Source organism: Amphibalanus amphitrite, unplaced genomic scaffold (assembly GCF_019059575.1).
Source record: "Amphibalanus amphitrite isolate SeventyFive unplaced genomic scaffold, NRLGWU_Aamphi_draft 002330F_arrow, whole genome shotgun sequence".
Classification (NCBI taxonomy): Eukaryota; Metazoa; Arthropoda; class Thecostraca; order Balanomorpha; family Balanidae; genus Amphibalanus; species Amphibalanus amphitrite.
In genome coordinates this window covers 1-22,847 of record NW_024883799.1, presented here as the reverse complement: position 1 = coordinate 22,847, position 22,847 = coordinate 1, and the positions used below count along the sequence as shown (strand labels likewise).

Genomic DNA, 22,847 nt, shown 5'->3' with positions numbered 1-22,847 from the left:
GATGTGAAGCTCAGGCAATTAACTTATTATTGCGTTGTTCGATGGTTGCATAGCGATGTACAAATCGGCAGCTACTTGGTGACATCCGACATCCCATTATCGCATTATCTGCAACGCCATAGGCTTTAAATACAGGTGAATATTTCCTAACCTTATGTCAGTTATATGCCATCTGCCCGTCATTTGCAGCTTATAAAAAAGAAAAAATATATCAGCGAACATATCAGCATTGTAGAAGCAATGCGCATTGAGCATTTATGACTCCTTAGTCATCATGTCGCTCTCTGGGCACTGTCAGCCAAGACGCTACGCACAACTCCGCCGGCTTTCGGCACCGCTCGACCGTCGCCCGTCCCCGCTCCCCGCCACAGCGAGAGTGACCGCGCGTCGGCCCGAAACCGCCGCAGGCCAAGACCACAGAGGCGGGGCTTAGCTGTGACGTCATAACGTATCACAGGCTGACTGGTGATAGCCTCTACACACCGGATGAAAATCTTGCTCGAAATTTAACATTACGAGTCAATGACAAGTGCCTGAAATATTGAAATGGCGATAAAATATCTAAATTGTAAAAGTTTCGGCCTGTCTTGAAACGGCCATGTCCTGAGCTTGGTTGAAATTCCTTCACGCATTTAAAAGTAATCGCGAAAAATTAGGGTCTCAAGGGGTCTGGCGTTAACAGTACACTAACAACACACGCTGGCAGCAAACAGGCAGCGATGTAAGCTTTTTCATATGCTGCAGCAAAGCCTAATGACAAACAAGGAGGCATAAAGTTTGCAATATCGTGTCAGAAATGTTGCCATAAAATCCAATCGCGCATGTGAAGACCGTCTGATGAGTGCACGTGATGAGCTTTAGGCGTTATGATAGCAGGTGTGTTCTTCAATAAAGCTGCTCATTCGAGACACTCACCGAAGTTTCATTATATAATTCTGTTCGACTCATTGACGGATGCAGCTCGAGATAAGGCCGGGTGTTGTGGAGAACAATGGATCCGATGACTTAAAACTTGCAGAACTTAGTGCTTGGATCACTGGCGGATCCAGGGGGGGGGCCACCGGGGCCATGGCCCCCCCCCCAAAAGCCTGAAAGGGGGGCCAACATATCTTTTGGCCCCCCCCAAAACGCTTGGAGAAAAATTAATGTGAGAAGGTTGCGTAGTAGATACCTACTAGAATCAGCAGCGTGATTCAATAGCGTAGAGAAAGTCAGGGGCGCGGGAACTACTTTCAGACTGGGGGAGCACACCATAATAGAGATCAACCTAGGGTCCCCCCAAATCTAGTTTTCTCACCGGTTTTAGGCCACTTATTTTTCATCCCTTGGCTTTTTCAACAAAAAAAAAAGAAACAGTTGCAAAAAAGGACGGTATTCCGTTTTAAAGTTGTGGGGGCACCGCCCCCACTGGCGGATTCAAGGGGGCCACCGGGGCCATGGGCCCAAAAAGCCTAAAAGAGGGGGCCAACATATCTTTTGGCCCCCCAAAACGCTCGAAGAAAAATTAATGTGAGAAGGTTGTGTAGTAGATACTTACTAGAATCAGCAGCGTGATTCAATAGCGTAGAGAAACCCAGGGGCGCGGGAACTACTTTTAGACGGGGGGGGGGGGGAGGTCACACCATGATAGAGATCAACCTAGGATCCCCCAAATATAGTTTTCTCGCCGGTTTTAGGCCACTTATTTTTCATCCCTTGGCTTTTTCAACAAAAAAAAGAAAACATTTGCAAAAAGGAGCGGTATTCTGTCTGAAAGTTGTGGGGGCACCGCCCGCACGGCCCCAGAGTTGGGGGGGGGGGGGCAAGCTGCCACCACTGCCCCCTCCCCCCGGTTCCCGCGCCTATGGAGAAACTACCGGGTTTACTAGCTTCTTTCATAAAGTGTCGTCATGTCTTATCGTCACCCGAGAAGGTCTTATTGCATAAATATCGATTGAGCTGTCAAGTTAACAAACTTGCTGTGGCAGCCTGACCTGACATGACCCGGCAACTTTTCATTCACGGAATATGCGCAATAAATTTTTTAGGAAAACTCACTGAGTTTTCGTTGAAAAAAAACTTGTTTTGTTTCGTAATTGTACAAGAAGCATATGAGGGACCTTTTTGTCCCTTCCTGCGAAACGGTAAAAGACTTATTTCGGTCACAGCTCAGGCCAATCTCTAAGGGTCAGTCGGGTCACTTATTTCTTAAAAGGGTCCTTACGGCATCCAAGGACCAATTCCGGCTTTTGAGTGCGCCACATCAGCATTTGATGCTACGACAGATGTCGAAATCTGAATATATGTTACAGGCCGTACGAAAATTCGGTCCGTTTGCAAACGGCCTGGCCCAGTCAGGCCATATGAAACTACCTGAAAACACCGGCCGTTTGCAAACTATGACCTGAAATATCAGACCGTTTGAAAACGACCTAGTTAGTTTCGGCCTAGCGGATCCAGGGGGGCCACGGGGTCATGCCCCCAAGCCTGAAAGGGGAACAACATATATTTTTTGTCCCCAAAAACACTTAAGAAAAATGAATGTGAGAAGGGCGTAGTAGGTAGAGAGAAAATACCGTATCATTAAAAATCTGTGAGCTTGATAAAAGTGTTGGTCTTGTCTTCACCCAAGAAGTTCTTATTGCACACTTTAACCATGGATGAAAGAACCTTCATCCCCTGGTTCTCCTTCATCCATGCTTTAAAGGGACTATCCCACCTTCTAAAATGTTGTTAAAACCAGTTAAATTGTGCCCGACTTTATAGATTGGATGACCAGGAACACGGTTCTGGCATTTATTTTTCATTAAACATCTTAAGCTTCCCATATTCCAAACACAAACTTTCAAATATGTGACGTCACAGCCCAAAATTACCTCCTTCCCCAGGCCACATTACTGTCATAAAGCTGATTCTTTTTACTCTGTAGGCACCACAACAAAGTTCAGACCAGGTTTTAAGCGATTTGTCAACGAACAAACCCATTTAAATCAGAATGACTAAACGAGGTGACGTCACACTAACGGTCGCTCCATGTTGAAGATAGGGCCTTGTACAAGGCCCATTTTCAAATGAAGGGAACGAATTTCTTCAACACCAAGAGGCCGCGGGGTTGCAACCTAGATAGATAGTGGTTTCTGAACCTCGCCGCAAACTTGGCTATCTCAACTCAAACCCCATGTTAAAGGTGGGATAATCCCTTTAACTCTCGATCGACGTGTGAAGTTATCGTGTAAGGTATCATGAAGCCGATCGCGACGAAACTTTAGTACCCTCATGGTGACAAAGTCTGAAAATTTCATGACCCTGACCCAAGTGAACTTTGACTTGTGGCCTATTTCTCGAGACTGTTTGGTCATGTTGGAGGCCATGTTTGGCCGGAATAGCGATTCGGCGTATGTCGGCTCACATTATCCGCGCTTTTATAGTCTTTTCGTGGTTTAAAACGCTCAAACATGTGATATGATGTTGCTCCCACGCATTAGGGCGGATGCCAATGTCACCTTACGGTCAAGTCAGGTCATTGACCTTTGATGACCTCGGTGCACTTTTCCGTGTTTAACATGTTTCTAGGATAGTTTCGTTTAGCTGATTTTGAATTTAGCATTTTGCAACCATTTGAACATTTACGAAGTAGTTTTGATGCCTTCGTATCATGTTACGTAGCTGCCAGTGGTAGTGGACACCTGCTATACGGAGTCAGCGGACGCCCATAAGTACTCCTACTGGTTGATCTGACCTGACCTGCCCCGACATGGTCTAAACGCATGAAGACATTATCTATGATCCAAACTAACATCAGTGGCGGCGGAAGCAGGGGGGCAAGGGGGGCAGCTGCACCCTAAAGCTATGGAAAGGGGCGCCTCGAAAATCTGTAGAGGAGGCAGGAAGTTAAGAGGTGCGGCAGCCATAAAGCTGAGCAGTGCGACACCGCAACTGATAAAGGCACTTGTGACACGAAGAGGGTGGCAATGACGTGGGAAAAGTATCTTTTGATATGCTGAAGAGTGGAGGGCATCCTTATCTGAAACAAAGGCAGATGCTGCCGACCCTGTCGAATATAATCTTGCCAGGCGATAAAGGCTAGGAGGGCGCAGCCACTCGAGAAGCGCGCCATGCGGAAGAGGGGCGCCTGCATGCGAAAGAGGGGCGCCTGTGTGTGGGACGAAAAAGAAACATGTATGGAGACGTCTTTGAAGGCGATAGCCTCCGAACGCCAACACGAACATATGAGGGCTTATCGCGTTGCAGGCTCCATGCGACAAAAAGGGGCGCCTGATGGCCGATATGCGAGAGGAAATTAGTTTGTGTAACATTTATCGGGGGCGGTTTGCCGTTTACAACATATGAATGTTAAGGGAGGTCCGAGATTGGGGCCTGTAAAATTGCACTGTCCGTATGGGCGGTTACACCCCTAGTGCTAGGGCGTATTTTGCGTTTTTTTTTTTTTACTGGGGAGATGATTATGACCAGGAATAGCACTCTGCAAACTTCTATGGGCGCCTGTATAGGGGCGAAACTGATTTTCCAGTGCAGGGACGGCCATCGGCATTGTGGGGCGGCATTTATTCCACTGGGGCGTCTGCCAGTGTTGAAGGGCGGTATTCATTTCAATGGGGCGCCCGTTGGTGTTGATGGGCGACATGTATCACCTGGGGCGCCTATCGGAGATCGGGGCGGCATTAATTTCACTGAGGCGCCTATCGGCGTTGACGGGTGGTATTTATTCATCCGGGGCGCTTATCGGTGGTATAGGCCGGCATTCGCTTCACTGAGGTGCCTATCGGTGTTGTAAGGCGGCAGTAAATCCACTGGTGTCTGGGGCACCTACCGGCGTCGAAAGGCGACATTCATAATTCATTTCACTGGGTGGCATATTGGTGTTGATGTATAACATTCATTCTCCTGTGGCGCCCGGCAATGAGGGGGCGGCATTTATTCCGTTCCCCTGGGATGGGCCCCTATCGGTGTGGAGGCGTCGCCGTCGTATTAGTTTGAAATGGGGGCACCTCTGGGTGGTAATAGATGCATTCATTTCGCTGGGACACCTACCAGCGTTGATTGCCTGTATTCATTCATTTCGGGCTCCTATCGGTGTTGAAAGGCGGCATTTATTTCACTGGGGCGTCACAAACCTGCTACTCCCACCATAAACCTCAGCCTATTCACTTCACGTTAGCAGTAACTAGAAGTCTCTTAGGCGGCGTTCGATGTCTCCCGGACGGCAAAGATTCTTTGCCGTCCGGCCAATAACGTCCAAGGTCAGCGGGGGCTCGGCTGCGGTTATGAAACGTGATTGGCCGGACGGCGTAGAATCTTCGCCGTCCGAGAGACATCGAACGCGGGGTTAGTCTCGGCATAGAGTCTCGGGTATCATTGCGTCGCGTCGGAGCGATTAGAAACCGGGTTCTAACGATCGAAATTTCGCAGCTCTAACCAACTTGCCGGGAGGACGGATGCAACTTAAACGCAATTTAAATGAGTGTTTTTTTTTTTTTTTTTTTTTTAGCGCCGAATGATGTTTCATTAAGAAATAGTCTCTTCACTGTTTGTGTTACTACAACCGTGTATATGGTAAGGGGCGCCCAGCGGGAAGGGGCGCTTCAATATCGTTTGCACCCCTATCCTAGAATACCTTCCGCCGCCACTGACTAACATGAAATTTGTGATCAGCACAAAAAAAAAACGTATTACAGCCTTACTTTAGGAGGTTCTGACAGGTCCTGATTTTCCCGTCTTTTGGGTCTGTGACCTGACCTGGGCGGTGTTTCACGGCACGCTGCCAGCCGCTGCCAGCGCTGATGGCACTTTTGGTTTCAATGGAGACATCAACAAGCCTATACCCACAACACTACCGAAGGCTGACCTTAGCTCGCGGAATGCGCTGTCAGCGGCTGTCAGCACGACCGTGAAACACCGCCCTGGAAGGTCAACCAATGACCAAGGACCTTAAAATCGGGTATCATCGGCTTCGTCTCGTCACTCACGGGCAACACGCCTGTTTTTTTTTCCGCGAGCTCTAGCTTAAAGGGACTATCCCACCTTCTAAAATGTTGTTAAACCAGTTAAATTGTGCCCGACCTTATAGATTGGATGACCAGGAACACGGTTCTGGCATTTATTTTTCATTAAACATCTTAGGCTTCCCATATTCCAAACACAAACTTTCAAATATGTGACGTCACAGCCCAAAATTACCTCCTTCCCCAGGCCACATTACTGTCATAAAGCTGATTCTTTTTACTCTGTAGGCACCACAACAAAGTTCAGACCAAGTTTTAAGCGATTTTTCAACGAACAAACCCATTTAAATCAGAATGACTAAACGAGGTGACGTCACACTAACGGTCGCTCCATGTTGAAGATAGGGCCTTGTGCAAGGCCCATTTTCAAATGAAGGGAACGAATTTCTTCAACACCAAGAGGCCGCGGGGGTTGCAACCTAGATAGATAGTGGTTTCTGAACCTCGCCGCAAACTTGGCTATCTCAACTCAAACCCCATGTTAAAGGTGGGATAGTCCCTTTAATCAGGGGCCGAACGGCAGGGGGTCCAACCGACACCTCCCAGCCCGCGAAGGCTGCGCCACGCACCGACCCGGAGCGGGCTAATTGGTCGACAAAAGCAATTTGAAGTGTTTTCAAAGTAATATTTAGGCTCGGGTTGGGTGGGCTACCATTTCTATTTTTATTTTTAGTTTAAAAAAAAATATCGTTTCAGGGCTGTGACGAAAAAATAAGTGGCCTAAATCCGATGAGAAAACAGGATTTGGGGGTACCCTAGGTTTGGTTACTTGCAGGAGTTGGCCCCCCCCCAAAACGCAAGTCTGGATCCGCCAGTGGCTTGGATTGTAGCCAAGGGTCCATTACGGAAGTGATTGCATTAATTGAGAAATGGTACAGATCTTACGTAACTCAACTCGGTAAAAAAGCTTATGCTCTATGGGAGTGGTTCTGTCAAATAACTTGTGAAGCTGCAAGCACACTCCGTTTACCAAAGCTAGCGCAGCGCTTGCCGCCCACGCCGCCGCCTGTTTTCATTTCATTGAAACGTGTGGAGGCAACCTCGCGATTGACAACATGGGAATTCCACCGGCACCCTATCCGCCCTCTGTGGGGCCGACAGGCAGCGGCTGAGCTCCGGCCGCCGCCGCTGGAGGTGTCGCCGCGCGCGCCGGGGGCTCTCACCGTCCCTGCGCCGGGCGGTGGACAGGTGAAGGGGGGGGGGGGGAGCCAGTGGGAGGGGCGGAGCCAGTCGGCCGGCCGGCAGAGCCGTCCGTGGCGCCGCCACCCCTCCCCTGGCCTCACCGGGCCGCCGCGCCGGTAACCCTCAGACAGGCGGCACCGCTCTGCAAGCCTTTGATGACATGACTGGCCAGATTTACTACCATTATCGTCAATGACTTATCGGAATGACTCTTGGCAACCGTTCTCCACTGTTCAGTGACCTATGTATCGAGTGTTTCCCTTATAGGAACAAACCGATCATTTGGTCAAATGTTGGAGTGCGTGCACACTGCGCCGGCTATGTCGACTCATCAGTGCAGCGGCGACTCATGCGATCCAGAGTTAGCAGTCAGTTACATAAGCTGGCGGCGGCTGATTGCTCGAACAGGACTTAGAGGTTCATGTGCGTTCAGTGACTGCATTGTGCAAGTTAACGTTTCTGTGATGCTTACGCAATCATAGGCGGCGGAACGGGGAAGGCACCGGGGCACCGTGCCCCCCTTTGATTTTGGCATTTTAACATAAGCCCTATGGCGTTGCATGGAAAGAATGAGACCAAAAGTCGGTAGTGCCCCCCCCCCCCCCGTTAATTGAAGGTGTTCCACCGATACTGTACGCAATAAATGTCGCATACGAAATGCACCATCAAAACGGGATAGTGTTAGTAAGTCTGATGAATTCACATCAAATGAGTCTGTAGCCAACGTGATTTGCCCTATCAGCATTTCCATAGTCGCCAGGTTTGAACTCCGGGCGTGAATGTCTGGCAGTCTTATAAATTTTCATATCATTTTTGACTGATGTTTGACGGGACTGGCCCTGTTTGCTCAACTTCTTTCTCGAAGACACTTTGTCTGCATAGATAAACAAAGTCGTAAAACCATTTAGTGCCTCGATACTCAATGTTGCACTTCCTATAGCGCCATTGTCGCGCGAGATGATTTTACAATGGACTTAGGCGTCAACTCACGAAACAGCAAGCTCGCTGCTGTATAAATAGTATTTCACGAGTGCCTGACAGGCTATTAAAGAGACAAGAATAACACTCGAAATATCACGTTACCTTAAAGTGAGAGCTAAGGCCCAAGTCTACTATAGCAGTGGGCCAAAACGGTGCGCAAGATCAAGATTATCTATGACCCGGGTTATATAACCTGTAGAAAGCGGCCGGCCTGACTGGTTCTGCTTTGCCCTCAATGGCCTACAGTGTCACTTCATGTCCGGAAAGGATTCTTCTTCTAATGTTCATTACCGCTCTTTTAATATCCTGCTGCAAAACCCATGTCACTCTCACTTGAAACCACGTTACGCTGAGGCCGTGCGTATTGGATCCTTTCTTGTACGGATGCTGTGTTTTGTGCTTACTTATTGTCACGCATTTGTTCTGCTGAACCATACAAAATTATCTCAGATAGCAACACGTCATATTGTGTTTCATAGTTAGGTATATATTGAGCGAACTTACTGGAAGCGATAAGCTGAATTTTCGAGCATTTTTTCTTGCTGTGAGAGGTCTGATATGATTGCCATTTTTAATAATTGGTATGAAAAAAACTGAACATTGAGAAGGAGGGTTAGTACCTGAATAACTTTGTGCAGCTGGATTAATTGATTTTGTCTTAAAGCTATCGGATACACACAATCCAGGCAATATGTTCTTTTTGAAAGGTTGAAATACATGTTCAACGCATGTAACTTTAGCTCGTTTTTCTTAAGTTCGACCCTCACTGTAAACAACTGCACGATATTTTCTGAGAAAATGACTGAGAAAACTGGTTGATGCACATTGTATTGAAGAGCTAAATAATGTTTTCAAAATGTGCTCTGAACACCAACAGAGTAACACCGTTCGATTGATTGATGAGTTCACTTATAATTCCCGACAAGTCGAGTATAACTTTGGAATTGTAAATGTAGATTAAACTCATTATGTATCGGTGATAGGAAGTAAAAAAAAAATGATCAACCTGATCATCTGTGAAAAGAGATGAGCGCTAGCCAGTTTTCTAAGTAATTCATCTCACAAATCTCGTGCTGTGTTCACAGAGACGTTTAGTGACGGTAGAACTTAAAAAAATGAACTATATATTTTTTAGCTTGTCTTTAAACATTTTTCTTCTAAAAAGGCAAAGCTTTCCTGACGGTTTGTTGTTACAAAATGTGATAACAAACAATTTCCGTATGCATGTGTACTCTGTCTCTTATGTAGATAGTAAGATAAAACTGCATAAGGCAGGTATACCATTAATTAGAACAAAGAATATGCAGATAATTCATTTTGCATTGTCACAAAACTATATCCAGTATACACATCGGTCAATAAGCTATAACGACTGCATGCTGCATGCTTCTGTTTGGGGTCAGGAAAGCTAAATTTATTTCTCAGTTTTTTCCTTGCGAAAGGTTCAAAGGCCATTTTCCTCGAGGTGCTTTCGCAAAAAGGGGAAAATATGTTGAATTTCATAGTTTATGGGTTGGAAGATATTTTCCATATTTACCACTAGCCAAAATATCCTTAGAAAGTAACATAGGCATGTCCTATTTGGTAAAAACCTCTGACCCCGTTGTGGCTTAAGTTAAAGGTAAATGAGTATCAATTAAGGAAATAATCCACTTGAATTTCTTAGACAAATTGAAAGGAATATCCACGACAGAGCTGCCAAAAATATTGCCATGAACGCTTAGTATAATAAACGAATATAATGAACCCTTAGTATAATGAGCGTTTGGAATTTGAATTCTCAGTACCGAATGATATGATGCTTTGGGATACAAGCCAAGCAAATAATAAAAATAAAATAGAATATAGTAAACAGCTATGTATGTAGCCCAGCCTCGGGCGGTGAAGCATAAACGTATAGGAAGATATTTTGAAAACAGCATAAAATGGTGTTTGCAAATCAAAATGGTGAGCCTGATACTTCCGAGGTGTAAACCATGATCAGTTAACTGAAGGATGAATGATCTAACAGTAGCGTTGCGATTGTTTTAAATCAGTCGCCGCCGGATAATTGAACCCTAATTTCAAGTAAGTTTGCTGGCTGACCTTTCCGAGCGTAAATGTTTTATTGATGAATAAAAAAGCTATAAATTCCTGTTGCAATCTTGAGTGAGGCTGAAAAACACTTAGAAGAAACCTGCTGCTCTTAAACTATGAATAATTGCCAATTTGTATGTTAGAACAAGACGGTCAAAGCATGTCCCCATTCCACCGCTGGCTCCTGGCGGCTTTTTAACAGATTTTCCGGTCAAAACCGTAAGCCTGGATTTGTCGCACGGGGAGTGTCCATTAGCTTCTTACCTACGTTCCATAAATCTGTCTGCACATCAAATCTTGCAGAAGGCATAAATGAATGGGTGCAAGAATGCCCTTGCAAAATTAAATGCAACTCGTCATGTTTCGGAGCGGAAATAGAGCTTGCCACTGTTCGAGGTGCGTAGCTACCAAGGGCAAAAAGTGACCCATGATGTCGGTGATGAGTGTCGGCGCGTCATTGAACCTACCTCGTCTCCGGCGACTCCGTCCACTGTCCGCGCACTCAGCCCACCAGCAGGTCCTCGATCTCCGGACCGCTGCCTGATCGGGGGCAGTGCGCGATCTGGCCACCAGAGGCGCTGGCTGCGCACAGCCCTCCGATCGGCCCGGCCGGCTCGGTCGGCGCGCACTGAGTGATCATATGGCCCACCCCGGGCCGTGACACGACCTAGGCACGTGGGCAGGTTCTCGGCACTAACCGGTAATCGCGCCAGACACGTGCTCGATATTGGAACAATTGCCACTTTCTAATGCATTTCGATGATGCATGATAAGGTCTTCAACTGTATTGATCCGCCAGTTTTAATAAGAAACACAATCCTAACCCGACTGTAGTGTGAAACAGTCTGTGGTTAAAAATTGAGCATGTTCTACTGTAGTTCTAATTTGGTTTCCATATTACTTTCTACTGCTCTCAACACCGGAAATCCAATAAATGAATCATTCATATATGACGTTACAACATGACGTTAGAACTTAGAACTAATTAGCGGCGCGGTGTTCAGTTATTAATATACAGCATGCAACTAAATGTATCTTAAATCCGCGCCGGTTACTGAAACTTCACCAGTTCAAAAACTAAGGATATGAGGATGACACACCGACGGCAAGGTTTTGGCGTATTCAGCCATGAGGCTTTGGGGCTTCTTTCAGAGCCAGACCTACAGACACGCCAGCTTTCGAAGGGGGACAGGAGCCGCCGGCTCGCGCACCCGCCATGTGTATTGATGCGGCATCAATACACATGGCCGGTATGCGTGACATTCGCCACATGTTTGTGCATTAAAGTGAAGAATTTAGAGGGAAAGGCTATCGATGGTGTTTGGTAGGTACTAGGTAGTGATAGACCTACCCTACTTCAAATGGTATCATTTTTTTCAATGAAAAGGTTCTGGGAAAGGTGCAACAAGAATTTGAATGCGTGAAATTCCAGGAACTTTTTTATCATTATATATATTTTAACCGAAAAATTTATTTCTCCATACATGTTACCGTTGCCTCTAAAGATGAACCGTAGATAAAAAGCTACCATAGTTTCTGACTTTTAACCCGCGCCCGGCTGGGGGTCCTGGATTTCCACGCCCTGCTGGGGGGGGGGGTGTTTGAACACCCCCCCTTCTAACTCGGCTCCTGGGCCGGCCACGTAGCGATACGCGGAAGGCGGCGTTCGAAAGAGCGTCAAAAATAATGACGAAATCACTTCGGTCAATTTTTTGGTCAGGTCAAAGGTCAGGTCACCAGAGGTCATTGAAGGCAAAATTTCGCCGATTTCCGGGTCGAATGTCGAAAATTTCCAAGAAGCCAACGCATAACTCGGGAACCAATAGAGCTACAGCGCCGCGGAAAAGCGCATTCGATAGCCCTATTAACGCCCTTTCTGAGTAATTCTCTCAGATTTGACCTAACGTCAACGGTTTTGCCTGCAGGGGGCAAAAACTGCAAAAATAGCCGATTTTTTTCGGAAACAGTTTTTCTGCAATAACTTTTGACCCAAGCCTTGTACGAGCTTACTTTTACCGGCATCGTGTTCCTCTCGTCAATACGCATCGAATGAACTATAACTTGACCTTGAAAGGTCAACTTGAAAATTTGACCTCAGGTCAAGGTCATGACCTGACCGGAAAGGGTCATGTTGCATATCAGTCGATCCGTATCGTCGAGCTGAACACATCTAAGGCGTTTTCATCGCTCTAGCATGCCTCTATCAAAAGTTATTCGAGAAAAACTGTTAGATACCATTCGTGACCTAAGATGACCTCAGGGCATAAACAGGGGTCACGGACACCATTTTCATGTTCAGTGTGTCTAAACCACTTGTAATTCGGTGTTTGGGAGTGTTTATGATGTCTTTCGTCCAAAAGAGGCGCATTTCAATTTTCTCCCATTGACTTATAATGGGGAGGTCGCAAAATTGACCTGACCTTAGGTCATCGATATCAAAATTCTGAGATAAAAATTTTGTACATGCTATTGCTCTTAGCAATCGCTGAAAGTTTCAAAGCGATCGGTCACTCGGTGTAGCTATGACAGACATTGAAACTTTTTATGAGGTGAGGTCACTTCAAGTGACCTGGTGACCTGACCTTGAATGACCTTGGTCTGAAATTTTCACAACATGTGTAGAATTGATGTATGATAAGGTGTACCAAAAACGGCGGCGCGGAGCGCCGCCGTTTTTGAGATATTCGCGAAAAACCACAAGGGGGGGTGTTCAAACACCCCCCCCCCCCCAGCAGGGCGCGGGTTAATATTCATAGTTCAGACTCTATACGAATGGTTTTGAAGGCTTGAAAAGTCCCTTCACATCCGTGAGGTTGGCAGATTCACAGTTTTCCCCTGGTCTGGACACTGATCGCCCCAACCGGAGCTCTGAACGAGGGGGGGGGGAACCGTCATAGGCGGGCTTACCTTTCTGTGTTACACGTAAAGTAATTTATTTTTGCACAAAAAATTAATAATAGGTAACCCTTTGCCCATAACTAACAGAAGCAAAAAACGAGTCCATTTCTTATTTGTTTTGTCTTCCTTTAGTTATGAGCAAAAGTTTTTCATAATTATGATGATAATCACGCTCACGGCTTAAGATAACGTTTCAAACCATTCAAACTATATTTACTTTGCTTATTTACGAAATCATGTATACGTGGCACACCCAATGACGAATGAGGTCATCATATTATAATTTATAAAACAGTAGATGCGCACAGCGCCAAAACGCTAAAATATGGGTGACAGGTGCTCATCTCTAGATGATGCTCAGCACGCTTGATCTCCCGGGAGCTCTGGTGCCATATGTCGGCATCGCAGTGAACATTTATGAAGATGTTACAAGCTTCTGGGATGCGGATAAAAAGACCACGCTTGTACTATTAACCCTTGCTTGGGGAACATGAAATGTGGTCTGTTGACGCACAGATCTCGCTGGCACAGCGAGCGGCAAATACAAGGAAGGTACAATGATATTATTTTCACGTCGGTTGAACATTGAAAATCTTACAAATAGCAGCATGAAAAAGCAGGAAAATAAGGAAATCGGAAAGCCTGAGCCGGGCGCTGCGAAACCGGTTCCATTCCAGCAGGACCAGTCCCGTAACATGACACAGTAGCATGATAGCGTCCCTCACGGGTTATACAAGCCTTTTGATTGCAGCGTTATATAAAACATTCATTGGGATGACGTGTCTAGTGGGTTACGTAAACTATTTTCGTAAGCGGCGTACACTCCGGCCATGCCACGAGGCTGAACTATAAGTCAATACCTTCGCCTTTTGCATGGTATGCTTGCTTACTCGTATGTTCCTTCATGCTTCAGTTCTCGCTGAGGGGTTAATGGGGCCATGGTATGACCTCGTTCTTTTTATGTGGCATCTGCCGACTTCCCACATGGCTGCATACGATCCACATGGTGAGGTTACAGCGTGCTTTCATAACATATATGCAATTGGACTCACAGTTTATTGCTGTGTTTAATAGATTCATTCTCTCATTCATTTACAAGCAGCTACCAGGTCTGGGCTAAGCGAAGGGGGAAGAGAGAGAGAGAGAGAGAGGAGAGAGAGAGAGAGAGAGAGAGAGAGAAGGAGAGAGAGAGAGAGAGAGAGAGAGAGAGAGAGAGAGAGAGAGAGAGAGAGAGAGAGAGAGAGAGAGAGAGCCTCCGGCTTCGTCAGGCGATTTCAATCAGCGATCGATGCCGCACTGCTGACCGATGCGTTTATGGGGGCAATCTATCGCGGTCCTGCTGCGAGGTTCAGGAGAACACACACAAACAATGGCTGGCAATCGGCAGTGGGTTCGCCACTCGCCAGTGCCACGAGCGGTGTTCTGTGTTCTGGCCCGACCCGGTCGATCACTGCACCGGTTGCTCAGCGCGATCTGGAAAATCCTGGTCTCCGCTCCCCAAGGCTCCTCCCTCTCCTCCTCTCATTTCATCTCCTCTCCGCTCGTCTCGTTTCGTTCCTCTTCCTTCCCTTCTCTTCTCCTCTCCTCTCGTCTCTGTCGTCTCTTCTCTCCCCCTCTTTCTCTCTCTTACTCCCTACCGCACTGTCTGTATGTACGAGTATGTCTGTCTCTGTCTCTCTCTTTCTTTCTTCTTTCTTCTTTCTTTCTTTCTTTCTTTTTTCTTTCTTTTTCTTTCTTTCTTTCTTTTTCTTCTTTCTTTTCTTTCTTTTTTTTCTCTCTTTCCTCTCTCTCTCTCTCGCTCGCTCATGCTCTCTTTCTTTCGTCCTCTAGCGAGCACATCTATCGAAGAGATTGGTTTGAGAAGTAAGCGGCTTCAAGTAATAGGACAAGTTTAAAGCGAGCCTTTTGCCAGGAGGTAGTGCAACTCCTTCGCTTTATTTCTCACATTAGCAGTTAGTTAGATTTAGGTCGGCCGTGGCACCTCCCACCAGGCTCCCGCCTTTTTTCAGCGAAATATTATCAGAAGTGAGAAGATCATGACATTGATGGCCTCATGGTCGCTCCTCATCAGCTCAAATCAAGATCGCTGTTAAATTCTTTTGTCCGCTATCATGGTTTGTGTGTTCAGTGCTGAATTATGTGCGTTCTTCTATGATGAAACTGTCCCATTATTTGCTCTCTCAAGAAGATGGCTCACGTACTACCGGCTAGTTAAAATTCGTATGGCTATATTTTATCGGCCTTTTGTGTGACACAAACCCATAATACTATAAATAGACGGTGGCAGTGATCGACAATAAAATCCTATTGGAAAAACGTGCTCCGTATTTTACCGCCAGGTGGGCTCCGCTTTTTGCCCTCATTATGTCGTGCGCGAGTGCTGCTTTTGGGCACGGTCCGATAAGGTCATGTCAACCCATCATTAGTAGCGCATCACTGGGCGAGGTAGGGAGGGGGACACCGCCAAGTCACCCCTCGTTTTCTGCAATATTTTCCAAACCTGTGAACCTATCGCCACCAAACTTGCAGTGCCTTCTGTTGCATCAAAGTGGCACCTCTCCGTCCTAGGAAAAAATCGTTTCTAGCATAGGTTGGCTAAAAAGGATGCCCCAACTCCCCCAAAAAAAATGCCCGGGCATTCAAGGTCCGTTTGATGAGTTACATTATCCACTTACACTACCCGTATTTCCGTGTTTGATTTCAATGTTCAGGTGAATGGTCAGACATAAATTGGAAAAACAAATATCTGCATTGTACGTATTTATTCACATTATAACTGATAAGCACTCTGCCGCTTAAAATGACGAGGACATTTTGGCATATGCTATTGGAAAGAACACATTCCTGGGCGAGCAAAACCAATATTGGCTTGCCTCGGCTCAGCTCTGAACCACAAGTTCATATTCATCTGTAGTGATGGAAAACGCAAAAGACATATGTACATATACGATTATCATTTCCCAATAGATTATTTACCCTAGCTACAAAAGTCTGAGGCACGATCGTCACAGCTTGCACAGGGACTATGCAGTCATTTCGGGTATTTCAGCACACCAACAGGAAATAATTTGAAATTTGTGAAAAAAGCATCATGTGTTTCTCAGCACCAGATTGATTGAGATGCCTGAAATGCGCTTGAGAATTAAGATTTAACAGTGCCACCGATACCCAGGAACACACGCTGCCGAGCCTGTCGCACCCTCCGGTACCTATATAGCTAATCTCAACACATTACCGAGCTTCAATGCCACATTCTAGCACCAGGAACGTCGTACCCCGGCCCCGCACACTAGGTGACGACGAATAGCCCAGATGCTGCCATCCTGCACAATACAGTTCAAACAAGGCCTCACATTTGACTGTTGCTCTCGACATTATTCGGTGACTTGCCACTGACGTGAGGATGTCATACCACCAGACATCACACGGCGATGGCTCTTGGCAATGGCACGTGACAATGACACTGACAGCTACGCGCTGTGAAGAAGCTAAAGCGCGGCACTGTGGCAGCTAGCGCTACTCGTGTCTATAGGACTTGAAGAGCAGGATCAGGTAGGCGAGCAGCCGGTAGCCGACTAGAAGTGCGGCCAGGGCGCCGATGTCCACATTGAAGTTATCCTGGAATGTGAACCGAGATTGTCAGGATAGTGACAAATCTCGCGCCGCCAGGACAAAAACGGTTAGCAGACTCCGAGCAGAATAGCTGTACCTATGCCCTCCAACGAACGGACAATGGAAAACTGCGTGAAACCGTTCACCCTCTCGTCGATGAAAATAGCATGGATAACATAGCATGGATAAAATATGATGGATAGTTACCATCGGCTGCCAACATGATAACTTTAACCGGTAGAAAAAAGGGCACAGCAGTCTGACTTTACACCACGCGGCGCGGACGGGCCACTTACCACGCTGTAGCTGAGAGTCTCCAGTACGACAGTGCCGTTGCTGGGGCACGCCGGAGAGCCCCCACAGTCGATGTGATCGATGTTTTGCCACTGGTTGATGCACAGCGCCTCATTGGCGTAGTTGAACCAGGACAGGTACTGGAGCCACTCCAGCCAGACGGGTACGGACCTGCAGCGGACGGGCACACACTCAGCGCCCGGCCCAGCCGCCAGCGGCCCTCACAGAGCTGGGAGCTTACGGCTGCATTCCGCCAAAATTACTCCCGGCTGAGGGTGTCTAAAAGCTCCAGCAGAACGATTCTACAAGTAATGGAGCCCAGCTTTAGCGTAATTATTGCATGGGTGCTGGGCATCAAGAAGCTGCTTAAAAAAAACGAGCCAACCTGTTCTTCACACATGACAGCTGCCACACTCAGATGCACGTTTATGTCATCCAGTTAAGTACAATCGTCAAATGACCAGCGAACCTTAAAATTCCTATGTTGTCGCTCAGTACTTTCTGCCATGCAGGGCTCGCTGTTATTGTTAAGAAGGGTTTTTATTTGTTACGTCGCTGTCGAGCAACACAACAACGCTTGATTGTTTTAACATGCGATAAGCCTGCGTCGTTAAATTGTTCAAGCGTTATATGTCAAAACATGAATATCCTAGGTTCTTCCATGCAGATCACCCGACCGTCTCACTCTCGTCCGTAGTCCCGCCCACAGTGTCACTCTCGCCGGTCTGTGGGAGGTCCGAATCCGGCGGCCACTCACCCGCTATTGAGGAAGAAGCCGCCGAACAGCATGAACGGGATGATGGCCGGAGCAGTGATGGCCAGAGCCACGTTCACACTGCTACTCGAACAAGACGTCATGTAGCCTGCAGAAGAGGGACACGGAGGTCAGCGCGTGCTGCGAGCCGCACCGGGCAGAAGCCGACCGATCGTGTCAGGCGGAAATTCGAACGGGAGAGGAAAGATAGTGCACGCGGATGAAAGACAGCTCACTGAAGCAGGACGAAAACACAGGAGAGGACGTCTGAGGAATGCCCGCTTCTATATGCGCACCGAGATATCATGTGGCGCCGAATCGAAACATCATATAACCGTTTGCTCGTTGCGTGTTTAGAATTGTGTGGTTACTCAGTTTTTCAATGCCGTTGCTTCGCTGCAGAAATCCAATTAGTGTGCCTTTCATTGGGTAAGGCATTTGGTAGGTTCCTTTTCCTAAACGCGATATGAACGTTGCCTGCATCCCGTTAACCCTATTAGTGGCAGGCTCCTGGTTAACTATTTTGAATAATTAAGTAAAGATATTTTAAAAGTTTTGAACTCATTTCGTGGGCAATGCAAGGTCTGCTTTGCTTGAACAATTTTTGACTGATTGCTTTGCCAACAATTGCAGTCGCCAACGAAATGGGAATTTTTTGCTTTTTTCCGAAAAACAGAGGCAAACAGTTTTTTCTTTCCATGTTTTGGCACTAATCGGACGTCTGGATTTTATAAACGGAGACAGCGATGAGATACCTCACTCAGGCCATCACCGTAGCCGGCCGGCCCGGGCGGTGGCCTTTCGCCGTGGTTTCTATATTTAGATAATCGCCAGCCATCGGCGGTGATAGCCATCCTACGAATTCCGACCCATGGCCTCTGCGCGACCGCACCCGCGGAATGCTCGCGCCGCCTACGGAGACGAGAAGACTAAGGAGACCGATGGGCTAATCAGAATCCGACATCACACGGCAGGGGCGGATCCAGAAAATCTCCAAGGGAGGGGCCATTAGAAACCAGGAGGCCCCCCATAATCCCACCTGTTGGAGGCCCCATCTTCCCACTTGTTGGGCCCCCCCCCCCCCTAAAAAAAACTGCGTCTATTGAGCTTATCTAGCTGTTCAGGCAACATCTCAACATCTGTGCAGGCTTGGAGGCCCTCTGTGCAGGTTAGGAGGCCCTGTAAAAGTAGTCATCTCTGTGAGTATAAGAGACCTCCAAGTTATGAAAAGCTTTACCAATCTTCTAACAAAGAAGTCTTCTCAGCTAGTCTTCTAAGAAATAACTAAGTGGGTAGGTAAAAAAAAACTCATCGGATTTCGGCCACTTTATTTTCAGGAGGCCCCCTTTTCAGCTTTTTAACTTTTTAACTTTTTATTTTATTTTTGAAAAAATCGGCCAAGGGGGGGGCCATGGCCCCCATGGCCCCCCCTTTGTATCCGCGCCTGTCACACGGTCGACTGCCTCTCCCCGCGGCATCGGATGCTGAAACGGAGTCTGACAGACATCGAGACCGAGTGCTCTGCGTCTGACCAGCGCGACCGATCACCCGGGTCACACGTTTTCCGCGCGCTAAAAAAGGAACACGGGAGGCCGGTCTCGGCAAGAGCCCTGCTCCATAATGAATGAACGGGTGGCGGCGCGCTGCGCTGTGGCCGGCGTCGTCCGATAGGGGAGGTTGGGGTAATTTGGCCGGTGGTGTAAATTGGCCCCCCACCTGTACAATATCTGATAAAATAAAATGAAATAACTCTAGTCTCTATTCATTTGTCATGGGTAGAACTAACTCGAGGACAAATGTCAAATCTTCCCCCCTCATACTTTTCTTCAAAATAAATAAAACATGAAACTTTTACTTCCGCTTAAAAAGTTGTATAACATGCAGTATTTGGGCTGTAAACGAATTCCGACATTATAGCGTCATCCTGGGGGGTTGTTCAGCGGTTCCAAGAGCAATTTCATTTAGTTCCGTACAGTCATGACGACTTTATAGACAACAAATTTCAGAATAGCAATGTGGGGTTATTTGGCCGGGACTAGCGGGGCAACTTGGCCGGTGCGCTCAGGGTCGCTTTGCTGGGGCGGCCCGTGACCTTTAGGTCAAGCGACTTGAGGTAGCGTGACCTGAAGTCAACCTTTGACCTTGACCTCCCGAGGTTAACACATACATGTTTCGATGCGGACTGACGAGAGAATTACGATGCTACTTTTAGTTTTGACCTAGCTTGATTACTTCAAAAGTTATTCGTAAAAAACTGTGCTCGCATCTAGAGCCGCTATTTTGGCTATTTTCGACCCCTGTGACCGCTGAGTCAACCTCCGAAATGCGTCAAATGCGTCGTAGGACACATGTCATTGCTGAATGCGAAGCTGACTCGCCTATAACAAAAAAAAAAAAATCCCGGCCTCAAACTAACACCGGCCAAATTGCCCCACACCCCGGCCAAAGAACCCTGCTAGTGGGGCAATTTGGCCGCCTTGTAGACATTTGTAATACGTCACACATACAATATAAGTAATTACTCTAGCATTTCAAGTTCACTGTCCAGTAAAGTAAAATGAATGCGACACCTGCCAGCGCTGAGAAAATGCAGAAATGTGTCGTCAATTTTAAGTTACATCGTTTTCTAAAAAAGCGGCCAAATTACCCCAACTCCCCTACTCGGCTCACTGCCCGAGCCTTGCTCCCCGGCTGGGGTCACGCTGCTCTGGGGTGGCCAGGACCAGCAGTGGACCATGTCACCAGAACATGTCCCTGCCGTAACAACATCAAACGATATCATCAGACAATGTAGCCAGACCTACATCAAAATGAGCCGCTGGACGCGTCCCGGTGCATTTATCTCTAGCTCGGCTCTCCAGAGCATCACGAAATCAAACAAAATAGCCAATACAAATGGATGTGCCTGTCTCCGATCAATGTCACCCGCGTTTCGGCTGCAGCAAACAAATCACCATTTTGTATTTATTAATGCTATAAGCAGAGTGATAAGAATTAAACAGCATGGATCGGGATCTTCTGTAAATACGCACACCTTTAACCCTCGCCCTGGCAGGGCATTTTTCATAACACGGCCTGGCAGGGGGGGGGGGGGTCGATGCGACCCCCCCCTCGCGATTGGCTCCTATGGCACCTAGAAACACCAAATTTTGTAGGTAGGTGGGCCCCTGGAGTTCTCGTCCCTGTGCAAATTTGGTTGCTCTAGGTCAATATTTAGGGGGGTTTTGGGGGGTATAAATGTAAAAATTTCGCTAAAAACAGGTCAAAAGTTTTTCGCTTATAACTTTTGATCTAATAACGATAGAGCAAAAAGAAAAGCACCAGTGAACTTAGCACGTCAAGGCGCATCGAATGATATACTTTTTAGCTTGCTTAAGTGTACTTAAAGTTTTCTTAAATTTTAAGTAAACTTAAATTAATAAATTAAGTTCAAGTTAATCAAATTGCATCATATCGCATATCATTCGATTCGGCTGATCACCAGGAACACAATGATACCATTTTTTTTAAGCTCTAGCGTCATTATGTGCCAAGTTATTGGCAAAAACGTCATTTGACCTCAATTGACCTCATTGACCTGACCCATGGATAAGTACACCAAACAAAGAAGCACCAAGTGACCTGCTGATAAGTACTGTGGTTTCTAAGCACAAAAGTGATAGAACGAAGCGGATATCTCCAGTATTTTCCGAATTTAGCATTTTCCCATAGGCTTAACATTACGACGTAATGACCTCTAACTGACCTCAGGTCAGTGACCTCAAAAAACCCGAACTATATGTTATACAACTCGGTGAACTTAGCACATCCTGAAAGTTTGAAGGAAATCAGTCCAAAACTGTGAGCTGGACAGGTGCAAAAAGAAAATTGAAATTTGACCATGACCTTGTACCGGTTTTTCTGACCTGGTGACCTGACCCAAGGTCACCCGGACCTGAAATTTTCAGGTCATATGTAAAAAGGTTGCCCATAGGCTGTGCCAAATTTGGCGGCGCTGCGCGCCGCCGTTTTACGCTATCTTCGAAAAACCTTAGGGGGGGGGGTCGCATCGACCCCCCCTGCCAGGGCGAGGGTTAACAGGTGACTTCTTGTTACGTTGTGAATAGTCGGCATTGTATGTATAATACATAGATATGACCTGCTTTGCCGGCATTGGTACGGAGCCCATCTATTGAATTCCCAAGGCATTAAGGTTGTTGTCCTTTTTTGGGGGGGGGGAGCACGTTTAGCGCACTTTCCGCAGGCATATTTTATAAAGCTGTATACTGACTATTGAGTGCACCATCTCTACAAGCACCGTTACCGCAATATCAAACCGTTTCTGCTAGTCATTTTAAATCTGGCTACAAAAATGTAGAACTTAATCAGTAATCAACGTTCCAGATGTGAATGGCTCGTTTGAATATCATTAAAATAATGGTTTCCTTTATTGCTGTGCAAAGTTACCCTAAAATATGTATGCACGTAACCTAGAGATTAGAATCATATACGGAGTACATTTAAGGTCCATGACATTGACAATGCTCTAATAAAAGATCAAAATCATTTAGCATTCACCTCGCGCATGTGATATAGATATCGAGCGATCTGTCGCATGCCTCCCGACATTTGTTGTTGACCGACAGTCATCAATGCTACTATCGGCAACTCGATCAGCTTTTAACGTCGGCGATAACCGGTCTCCAAAGCTACGCAGCGGTCCTGCGTTACATGACAGTCTGCTGCTAAAGGCATCGAGAGACCATTATGAATACACTCCTATATCTGTTTGGCAAAATATTGTTCAAACACCAGCTTTAAGTTTTTATTGGTAGCTTTCGGAAGCGTTACAGCTTCCTTCGTCAGCCTTGGATAGAATTCTTAAAAAGACAGATAAACACGTAAATACAAAACAATTCAAAATTCAAAAAACGCCACTTAAACTTAAAGTGGCGCAGATATTCGAGAAAAGCTCGTTTCGTAATTCGTAGCGTTCCACTTCGTTGACGAATTCGCGTACATGAGTAAGCACAATAAACAAAAACACCGCACGAACATTGACTATCATT

At 46.6% G+C, this 22,847-nt stretch overlaps 2 protein-coding genes across 2 annotated transcripts in view; both read right to left on the bottom strand.

Annotated features, from left to right (window-relative positions):
- Window positions 1–10,876, bottom strand: part of LOC122376818 (protein scarlet-like) — a gene marked incomplete at its 3' end in the record, with an annotated part of 34,527 nt that extends 23,651 nt beyond the window's left edge. Inside the window, exon 1 of the mRNA XM_043356784.1 lies at window positions 10,709–10,876. The remainder of the gene's footprint in view (window positions 1–10,708) is intronic.
- A 5,626-nt stretch (window positions 10,877–16,502) lies between these two features.
- On the bottom strand, window positions 16,503–22,472 carry LOC122376817 (protein white-like). The gene is made up of 4 exons (XM_043356783.1): window positions 22,357–22,472; window positions 17,803–17,908; window positions 17,048–17,216; window positions 16,503–16,757 (listed from the first exon to the last, which is right to left on the bottom strand). The coding sequence occupies exons 2-4, from the start codon at window positions 17,901–17,903 to the stop codon at window positions 16,656–16,658; spliced, it is 372 nt and encodes a 123-aa protein (XP_043212718.1). The 5' UTR covers window positions 17,904–17,908; window positions 22,357–22,472; the 3' UTR covers window positions 16,503–16,655.
- Between the last annotated feature and the right edge of the window lie 375 nt (window positions 22,473–22,847).

Bases quoted from the DNA above. Each gene is read 5' to 3' on its own strand.
- LOC122376817 (XM_043356783.1), bottom strand. From the start codon at position 17,903: ATGACGTCTTGTTCGAGTAGCAGTGTGAACGTGGCTCTGGCCATCACT. The intron at 17,217-17,802 runs GTGAGTGGCCGC...CGTCCGCTGCAG, and splicing joins GGCTTCTTCCTCAATAGCGG to GTCCGTACCCGTCTGGCTGG. The intron at 16,758-17,047 runs GTAAGTGGCCCG...TTCACATTCCAG, and splicing joins AGACTCTCAGCTACAGCGTG to GATAACTTCAATGTGGACAT.